This window comes from Calonectris borealis, chromosome 1 (assembly GCF_964195595.1).
Source record: "Calonectris borealis chromosome 1, bCalBor7.hap1.2, whole genome shotgun sequence".
NCBI lineage: Eukaryota > Metazoa > Chordata > Aves > Procellariiformes > Procellariidae > Calonectris > Calonectris borealis.
Genome location: NC_134312.1, coordinates 2,243,778 through 2,254,226, shown reverse-complemented (window position 1 = coordinate 2,254,226; position 10,449 = coordinate 2,243,778). Strand labels below are relative to the sequence as shown.

Sequence of the window (10,449 nt, the reverse complement as noted above, 5' to 3'; positions counted from 1 at the left end):
TCCAGAGGTGCTTTTTCTTCTGTCCTTTGTCCTTGCTGGCTCCATATCGCTCTCAAGGCATCACCACGGCGGTACGTCCCCCTGCCCCATGGGTCAGCACTCAGTGGTGCAAGGAAGCTGACGCTCTGGAATAGACCTGCTGTAGGATGACGTTGGCACATGCCTTGTCATAGAGAGACTTTCTTACCCTCCTTTTAGAATAAACCAGTATTTCCTTGGAATCATAAAGAGGAGTGGAGATTTCTGCTAGCATTTAAGCTTTTTCTGAATGATTTTTTTTCCATGCTTATTCTATCCCAAGGGTTCAAGCAGTAAGGAAATTTCATCCTTGATTTAGAGCAGGAATGGAGAGGATGAGGTGGGAGAATAGAAAATGTCACATTTCAAAAGGCAGGAGCTATGATTTAGCTTGAGTCCCACATCAAGCCTCATGTCTGAAGATAGAGGGTGCTTACAAACCTACTCTGAAGGCAGTGAGTTTGGAGCTTGTTAATTTGCTGCCTATCTTCTCTTCATTAGATGGGATGGATTAGTGACGGTGCTAAAGGCTATGAGGGCCATGAGCACTGTTGGCCTGCAGGGGTGGTATGTGTGCTAGAGGACCTTGACGCCAGGCAGGACCCCATGGGGTGACACGTGGCAGTGGACGTGCTAACACATGCAGGTTCCTCTGCCCAGGGTACAGCACCAGGGATCCACGAGGCACTTATGAAAATCAGCATTTTGGAGGATCTTCTTCTGTCTCAATGTAGCAGCTGGTATTTTTGGGGCAGGATTGGGTGAGCTGGTCACAGTGCCGTTTGCAGGAGCTGGGGAGCCTTTCCCAAACAGACCAGTAAGACCATTAGGGCAGGCTTCAGTGCCAGCTGTTGTGGTGGACATGTGCTCTCGAAGGATCTACATTAGCTATCTCAGCACATACTGTATTGCATTTCTGGTGTTATTTTAGATATGGAAATTCTCAGAAAAGTGCGTTGCATTTACAAGCTAAATTATCCTTCACTTGGATTGTATTTTGGGCAGGAGGAAGTGTAGAGGTGTGAATGGTGGGAGGAAGAGGAGAAGAGAAGATGGAAGGAGGCACTTTTTGAAAAACATTGAAATAAGGGTCTCTGCAGGAACATTTCTTGAGGGACATATGTTTTTAATAATATTAACACAGAGCTCAGAAACCCAGTCAAAGGTTTTGCTGCCTTCCTGCTCCGTGAAGGGTTTGTTATAGTCCAGGACAGACCCTGCCCTACGGAGCTGAGGGTTAAATGGGAAGGGAAAAGGGATGCTGCCAGGTTGGCATTGCAAGAAGGCTGCTGGGATCTGAGGGGTGATGGGGCGATCTTGCCAAAGCTTGTAACACAACTCTTGCAAAAGAGATGGGGATAAAACCTAGTCTCAGCTCTGCACTTCTCCTCCATTACTTGATTTTCTAGAAACTTGTTTACTCCTGTTGTTAAAAAGCCTACACTTGCTTGTTTTGGTTTTTTTGGTTTGGGGTTTTGGGGGTTTTTTTGGTGTTTTTGCTTTGAAGCCATCTCCACAGCACCTGATGGCAGCACGACACAGAGGTTTTGACAGGAGTTACGAAGGAAGGACACAGCACAGGTTAACTGCTGCACAGCAGAGACCTTGATTACATCCATGTAAACCCAGCAATGAGGCGAAGAGAGAGGGAAAATAAGAAACAGAAAGCACAATAGGGGGACTAAAGTCCTGAGGGTCTCAGAGATGGGTGTAGCTACGTGATGGGCAAGGTGACCACAGCCACCCCTGCAGTCCAGATGCATGCTAGGCTGCTCCAGCTGCTTGACTTTCATCTTGCTTGTTTGGGGATACATTTAAGTGGGGTTATCCCTTGTTTTCCAAAAAGGACCCGATCTATAATGCAATGTGATTTTGAGGTTGCATGTTTTTAACTGGAAGGAACAATCCAGCTCTGGCAAAGAGCTAGGCTGGATGAAGTCATCGAGCTCATCTTTTCTCCATTTCTGTAATTTTCCACCCTGGAAGTAGTCCATGTCTCCCTGTGAAATCTGCTCAGCCTGAGACAAGCAGGTGAGGCTCAGAAAAGGAGAAGAACTTTTTATTGCCCCTTAAAAAAGAATAAACCATCTTCTGGTGATGCCACTTCTGCTGCAGTTGTTGCTTTGTAGAGAGAAGACTTCATAGAGGGAGACTTCTGTAGCCCTAATGAGCTGTCAGCATTTGTTTGGGGAGTTGCTAAACTGTCTGTAGGCAGTAACCAGAGCTTTCAGCCTCCTTTGGCTGGTCCATGATGGTGGGCTGGATCTCCAAGGTGGGCTGGATCTCCAAGGGCGGCAAGTGCAAGGCAGTTAATCCTGGATTTAGGAACCTGAAGGTTAGTCACAAAACAGGCTAATAAAGACTTGAAGGTGGGTGGTTGCTGTCTGCAGTCGTCATCTAGCAAGGCTCATGGGCTGATCTTTCCTCCCTGCGTAATTGAGACAGCAGATGCTTCCCTCTCATCACACCACTAATATTCACATTTAGGCTTAATTGCCTGAGGTTGTTGATGCCTGAAGAAGGGTGCTGTTAAGGAAAGATGCTGGGGGAGCAAACCTGAGCTCTTCCCTGTAGCCAGCATCAGCAAAGAGATGGAGGAATTAGTGGATTTATGGACTTTAATGCCAATTGCCTGAGCCAAGATGAGCCTTCGTAGCTGGAGAAAAGCTTCCCTTGCCGCTGTAGGCAGGTGGGAGCATCATACTTGGATGGCATGCATTAAAGCCTCTTTCTCCTGCAGATGAATGACTCTTCAGGCTGTGTGCTGACTCCAGGAACCAAGAAGGAGCTTCTTCCCAAGGAAAAGGAAAATGTTGTATACCCCGCTCCTTGCCCTGGTAGTGGCTGTGGTGCAGTACAGAGCCGTGGCCGTTCATGAAGGTATGTGACAAGTGGGCTACCATGAATGCAGCAGCTGGGGGTGATGCTGAGACACATCAAGGAGAAAAACACCTTTTCCAAGAGCTGTTTCAGCTAATGTCATGGATACACATGCAGATGCTGCCAGGGTGGAGCTGTAGTGCTGATGCCTTTAACTTCTGCATAGGATCCTTTTAGGTTGGGATCATCTGGCTGACAGAGCATCTCAGCTGGCCCCAAAAGGCAGGCAGGACCTGACTTGCAGCATGAGGGTTTATGGGGAAATCAGGGCTCTGCTCGTTGTCCTACCTCTGATACTGCCCCACCTCAGCTGCTCCAGAGGAAGGTGGGGAGAAAGGGAAAACCTCTCCCCTCCTGATTCCTCTTCTGATCTCCAAGAGCTGGTACAAGCCCCCACACAGAGGCTATGAGAGAAAAGACCTCAAGGAAGCCTTGAAGCTTCCTGCTACTGTTTAGAGAGTCGAGACAGCACAAGGGCTCAACTCCTCCCTGGCTCCCCGTTGCCTGTGCAAGCCCACAAAGGGCTTTTGGGGAGAAGGGGCCAGAACCAAAAGGCAGGAGACAAAAGGACCCCAGAGAAGAGCCTTGTGGAGTTACAGCATGATCCATGGCATGTCTTTGTAGCCTCAGGGTCCTGCAGGAGAGGGAGGCTCCTTGTGAGCATCCTACGAAGCTAATCCAGAGCTCCCTGGACTGTCACGGGGCTGGGTATGAGCCAGTGAGTCTTCCCTCTTCGAATTGCTCTGCAGCAACAAGCCCCCAGGCTTTGAAGGTGTAAACTCACCTGGACTAAATCCAGTAAATTCAACAAGGAGTTAATGGAAGCTTTGGCATCAGCTACAAAATTAACTTGATTAAGTTCCTGTCTGTCAATTAAGCCAATATACTTGACTATAATGCTATTTAATTCAAAGCTGGGAACAGTGCAATAAATCAACATTTACAGATGTCTCTGGCAAACCTGTGATTGATGAAACGTGGTAATTTTGGAGGTGCATGGAAAATTTCAAATAAAATCATATTCCCCTGTGATTAATATAGCTGTCTGTGTTGGTATTTTCTCCAGAAGGTACCAATCCAAATATGCTTAACATCATGTTTCCAATGACAGCTTCAGGTCCTGATCCAAGCAGCATAAATGCCCTCGGGTTTTATTGCCAAGCTGAGCCCCTCCGGAAAGGTGCTGAGCTCTTGGCTCAGCATCTCACAGAATGGGCTCTGGTCAACCCTTTATAGAGAAAGGGGCACCGTCCTGCCCTTTTTAATCCCTTGGAGCTCTTGCTTGTTGTCTTTGTCATCATTATCCCTGGATGCAAATGAGGGCAAGAGCATTGTGCAGGGTGAGTGAGACTCTGAGGGGCTAGGCATGGATGGAGGAAGCTTTCTGGGAATTTGGGATGTGGAGAGGTAGGTAGCAAGGGTCCCTCTGACTTTTAGTATGTTTTCCAGATCAGGGCCAAAAATGCAGGTCTCCCAGGAAAAGCTGTCTGCACTGCCTTGAGTAGCTCCAAGGGGTGGGTGATTTTTGGGAGGGCTGGTGGATGGTCTTCTCCATTTTATGAACCTTCATTGGGATTTTCTTGTGGTATTACAGGTTGTGGTTACCTGTTGAACAATTTCCACCAGTTCTGAGGTCAGAGCCAAGGACTGGCATTGCCTTCCCTCCAAGTCCTTCTGGGGGAACAGGGACATCAAGGTCCAAGCTAGGGAAAAGGGGTAGATCCAAAATAGAAGCGGTAGCTGGGGAAAGAGCTTATGGTGATTAGCAGCTGAGCTGCCTCCAAGACACCCCTGACATCTCAGCTGAAAAGCAGTTAGGAGGATAGAGAAGGGAAGGGAGATCTCAACAGAGAGCTCTAGGAAGGAAAATTGAAATAATTGTCTCCCGTTTTTATCAAGGGAAAGTGCTTTATATTCCCAGCTGGATACAAGTTAAACCAAAAAGAGCCAGTCATTATTTTTCTGCAGTAAACAGAACTGTTAAGTTGTGAAGAGCTTGGTGCCAGGAGGCACAAAGAAAGATGAAGAAACCAAAAGCCTTGGGTAACGAAGACCCTTGGACTGCCATCCATCCGCAGCTGGCAAATGATTCTCTGCCTTGCTGTGTGGCCAAAGGGGATTGATCAGGGGCACAGCAATGCAGGAGAGCACAAAACCTGCATCCTTCCAAGCCCTTTGGGGAGCCTGCTTATAGAAATGGGGTAAAAGTCAGGTAAATTGAAGAGGTTAAGCTAAAACAGGGTTTCCATTGCAGCAGAAGCATAAGAAACCCACCTAGCACATCTGCCCAGCAAACTGGAACAATTGCTGCAGCCTGGTTGGATGCGAGCTGATTTCCAGACCTGCAGTTGAAAGTCAAGGCAGTGGCTGGGTGAAGTCCAAAGCGGTAGTGAGACAAAATGAAAAAAAAAATGCAAAGAGGTTGAGCCCGGTCCTGGTGAGCAAGTCTGCAACACAAAAAGCCCTCCTCCAGCGGTCAGCACGGTCTGCTTTTTAGCAGCCCTACAATAATAACTCAGCATCTATCTGCAAGGGAGAGAAACACCAAAGAAAATACAAATTTTGAACTTCCCTTGTAGAGCCTTCATTAATTTAAGCATCCCTAAAAGTCATCAGATTTCTGTCCATGAAATATATTTATTGGATGCCTAAAGAAAATTAAATTCAATTGAGACTGAACACTGTAAAGGGAAATATGCCTTGATGTTCGTTAAACAAATTTCCCTGTACACCTGTCCCTTCCCTGCCAGCTGTCATCGGATACCTCTGGCTTGTACAGAAAAAACGCTCAAATTGCTCATTCTTTGCACATGATACTTTTCACGCTCGGGGCCGCTGGCAGCTTGGCGAGAGGGGAGCGTTGCAGAGCTGAATGCACGGAGCATCCCGAGCTCTCTCCGTGCAGGACTGAAAGACTTGGTTGTTTTAGGGCTGGCAAAGCATGGATGGCCAGGTGGCCCCATGTCTGCATGGGTGTCTCACATTGGCTCTGGAGACCCTGATGTAAGAAGCCCAGGATGGTTGGTGGTGTGGCAGAGCTGCCATCTTCCCAAAATTCAGTTGTGCGTGGCTCAGGTGCCAATGTCTGCCTCTGGGCATATGAAACCCCCAGGCATCTCCTCGCTTCCAGCATGTCCTACAGACCTGCATGCCTTGATGGATCTGGGTCTCAATGTTTGTCCTTCACATGAGAAACTTCCCCTGGCTGAGAACAGAAAAATGGGGAATTAGGAGGAAACTAAAGAGAACAAAGCAGCCTGTTGCTCTGGGAAGCCCATGATTACCCACTTCATTAGGCCCAAGCGTGGTCGGTCTTCCTTAGCTGCAATATCTCGGGGGTTCACATGACTCAGAGGGGTTTATCTCCTGGCTGGCTCATTGCATGGTGTGGGATGAGCCTTCCTGCCCCTCTTCTCCCTCAGCATGCAGGACCGCGGAGGTGGCCGACATTTTGTTCCTCGTGGGGCAGTCACAGGGCGCAGGGAGGGAGAGCTCCCGTCTGGTCAAGGACTTCATCAGCAGCATGGCGCGTTCCTTTGAGAACGTGGTGATGGGCAAAGGAGGCATCCGGCTGGCGGTGGCACTCTACGGGGAGAAACCAAGGTGGGTCAGTCCATCCTCTACCACCAGCACCCGGGTTTCTATAGCTCTAAATGGGCAACCATGTCCCCATGGTTAAAGAGCTCTTGCTGCTCTGCTGAACCATTACAAGACAGAGCGAGACTTCAACCCCCAGCAGTGTCACCAGAGTCTAGAGGTGTGCTCGACCATGGGGAACGCTTTCAGGGCAGGGAGGCTGGCATTTAATGCAGCCACAAGAAATTCCCCGCCATCCATTTTTAGATAGCGTTTTATGGTAACACGGCTCTGGGGCTCATAGCCTGGACTCACTTGACCACTGCGAATAGGACTCCTTGCCTACATACAAGCCTAATGTGACCAACTAAATGTCAACATTATTGCTGGTCATTACTATTAGCAATGCATCCTTGCTGTAACAACAGCGTTTTCTTGCTCCTTATTCACCCGTATTCCCCCATTTCTCATTCCCAGGATGAGTATTGAACTCACGGATTACGTGACCATCAAAGAAATGCTGGTGGCAATTCAGGATCTCTCCCTCAAAGGCGGCAGCTTAAAAATAGGGTCAGCTCTGGCGTTTGCAGCTCACGCCGTGTCTCGCCTGGACGCGTTGCAAGAGGATGCAGCAAAGGTAAGCGCCCTTCTGTGATGACTTCCCTGGTGTAATCCTTGGTAGAGATCAGACCTCTAACTGCTTTACCTGAAGGCGTGAATGAGCCAGTTGGTTTTTACTATCCCATCTGGTTTTTGGCTTGCAGTTGAGATACCTCGTTTAGGAGCTCGTTCAGCTTCAGGTCACTTTATCGGTGATAGAAGGAGACAGGCACCTCCAGATTTTCAAAGGAGTGACTCACTTTTTAAAAATGCTCATGTTTCCCCACGGATTGCAGAGGGACACAGCACTCTAGTCTTAAAGGCCTCCAGATGAGTACCCAAACTTGGGGCACTTACTGCATAAGCTAACTGAGCAGGCTCAAGGCATGACTAAGACAAGGAGACAAGTTGTGGTGTTGGTGCAGGTGGCTGTTGCTAATAGTCTGCGCACATCCGCTCTGGTTACGGAGAGTCGCAATACAGTTAGCATCTCACTTGAAAAGCAGACACGTTGCAGCGTCTTTACCTTTCAGGCATCAGTTCTGGGTCATTGGTTTCTTCAGATCATTTTTTAAACAATTGTTTTGTTCATAATTTCTAAGAGTCTTTGAGGATGCTAAAGAGAAGGTGCTGCATTCTGGTTTGCTCTGCAGGCAGCATGAAACAGTTCACTCTGCTCTGCTCCAATGGTAGATGGTCTTGAAATCAAGAAGGGGGCAGCCGCATGGGGAGTGGATACACCCCATGAATCGAGCCTGAAACTACCACGGCCAGCTTTCGCCTCCCATGGGCCTCCCACATTTGCTGCTTGGTGCTGCACCTTCTCCTTTGCTCTGAGATCCTGCATGCCAAACGTGGTCTGTGTGATCCATGCGATCAGTGTGGTGTGATCAGTGTGGTCAATGAGACCTGTTTTGAGTTACAAAACAGGAGGGAGAACATGGTGCTACAGGTGGGATGTGTTACCCACCTCAACCACCTGCTTAAAGGTGTTGCAGCAGGGTGTGTCTTCAGTATAGCATCCTATGTGGCAGCCATATCTCCTGCTACATGACCTGACACTGCTTTGTGGTGTCTGCCCAAAAAGCTTGAAAGGTCTGGGGTTGCTGAGTCAGCTTACCACCTGATAGCACCACCCAGGTGCCATTGGCCAAGTGTCTTATCCAGGGTGCAGTCGAGTGCTCCTTTAAGAGCTGCTCTTATGGACTTATAGATGTGAATCCTCCCTCTGTGCATTAATCTCCTTCTGGAGCCAGAGTCTCACCCCAAGCAGAGGTGAGACACAGCCAAGCAGGAGGAGACGTGCAGAGAAGATGCTGTCATGAGCAGCAGCATTTATGCTCTGCTCCTTCCCAGCTCATGCTCATGAAACCTGATTCCATGTGAGTTACTCCAGAGGTGTGGGTTATCGAAGGATTTATTTTCAAGTGCCCATCGCTTTAGAGAGAGGGACATCATCCAAGGTCTGGCTTGTCGGTGTGAAAATCCTGCAACTGTCTCTGTGACCTCCTCATGTTGTGCTCTTTTATTCTCTGGCTCTTACGCCAATTCTTGCAGGTAGTTGTTTTGATCACGGATGGGAAATCCATTGACTCAGTTGAAGACGAAGCTCGGGTCCTGCAGGATGGGGGGGTGACGGTGTTTGCTGTAGGTACGTATGGACACGCTAAGTCACATGGAGCATTGCCACCAAATCCTGTGTGTGCACCAATACAGTCTACGTACTGGGGAAGATTCCTGATGCACGACACCCTCCCCCCTAAAAACTGCACCCATCCCCAGGCTCAACCACTAGCAGCTACTGCAAGTACAGGGAAAACACATCTGTGCTGTGCTTGGGTATTTTTTGTTGTTGTCGATAGCTGATTTATTCAGTGGAAATCTGCGGGTTTGCATCTGTCAAAACTACTTGCGAATTCAGGAGGAGTTCAATAAATAGTTCCATAAAAGTCAAAATGTTTTGATGTGACATTTTCAAAAATGAAATGGTTTTCCTTTTGAAGGTTTCTCTTAATGGGGTTCAGAGACCAACTTTAGCTATGTTAAAAATCTCCATCAGAATGTCCATGGGCAAGAAAAAATGTCAGCGCCCCCCCCACCCCCAAGAGCTAAATACAGCCATTTATTACAAGTCAAATCCTTCCCTTCGCCCAACATTTCAGGAGATAAGAGGAGGATGGTGGTGGTGTTTCATTATAGAGAGCAACCAGGTCGATTTGGACTAATGTGAAGTGAAAATTAGAGGAGGGTGGGTTTGTTGGGATTTCCCCCCCCCTTTTTTTAATTCAACCACAGGAAAACCCTGCAATTTTCACACAGCCTCCCAAAGTCCCATTCTCTGCTCATCCATCAGAAGGGCAGAAATGTCTCTGTATCCAATGGGAAGGGTGACGCCAAATCCTGCCCTGCTCCTTTTCGCTCTCCACCCCAAGAGAGCTTTCCACCTCTCGGCCCATTAGCAGCCGAATACCCTGGGGCAATCTCTAACATGTCTCTGGAGAAAACCTTGACCTCTTTTCCCTGATGGAAGAGGCTTCATCTGCTTCACCACTGCCCATCCAGCTTGAGACTCCATTCTTTGTTTCATCCTTTGCCATGGGCAGCATGACTCCAAAGCTGGTGTGAAACTCAAAGGCCACCACATTGCTCCCACTTGCTCTTGACAGCCCTTGCCAATGTCTGGTCTGCCCCACGGATGGTGTTTGATGTCGTCCTTTCCTCTTCTTTTCTTCATCTAGGAATTAAGGATGCTGACAAGAATGAACTGAACAAAATAGCTTCAGAGCCCACTGCAGAGCATGTGCTTTATGTTGAAGATTTCCACCTGCTCCACAACGTGGCCCCCAAACTCTCTCGAAGGCTCTGTTTCACTGCCTCAGAGCCACCACGGCCCATCAAGCAGACTGTGCAAGGTGCGTCAGGACTCTCCCTTTAACCTGCTTTCCACCTGCTCGAACCAGCCCCTTCCCAGTCCCTGGACGTGCCAGCCACACCATGGAGATGGACCTCCCACATCCCCTTTGTTCATCACAAGGGAGCTTTAGGAGTTGGATGACTCTAGAGGAGCAACCAGCTCATGGAGCATCTATTGCTTGGGGACAGTGGTCCTGTGTATTTTGCTTGTTTGTGGATCTCCGTGGTTTGTCTGGTGATACCGGATCATAGAATCACAGGATCATTAAGGTTGGAAAAGACCTCTAAGATCATCGAGTCCAACCGTCAACCCAACACCACCGTGCCCATAAACCATGTCCCTAAGCGCCTCATCTACACGTCTTTTAAATCCCTCCAGGGTTGGGGACTCAACCACTTCCCTGGGCAGCCTGTTCCAAGACTTGACCATGCTTTCAGTAAAGAAATTTCTCCTAATGTCCA

The 10,449-nt window shown here is 48.4% G+C and overlaps 1 protein-coding gene across 1 annotated transcript in view; it reads left to right on the top strand.

Annotated features, from left to right (window-relative positions):
* Positions 1-2,269: 2,269 nt before the first annotated feature.
* Positions 2,270-10,449, top strand: part of LOC142078246 (uncharacterized) — a 106,512-nt gene continuing 98,332 nt past the window's right edge. The window contains exons 1-6 of the mRNA XM_075140705.1: positions 2,270-2,353; positions 2,759-2,855; positions 6,321-6,501; positions 6,952-7,111; positions 8,632-8,725; positions 9,813-9,986. Of these exons, the coding sequence (XP_074996806.1) occupies positions 2,270-2,353; positions 2,759-2,855; positions 6,321-6,501; positions 6,952-7,111; positions 8,632-8,725; positions 9,813-9,986 (790 nt within the window). The remainder of the gene's footprint in view (positions 2,354-2,758; positions 2,856-6,320; positions 6,502-6,951; positions 7,112-8,631; positions 8,726-9,812; positions 9,987-10,449) is intronic.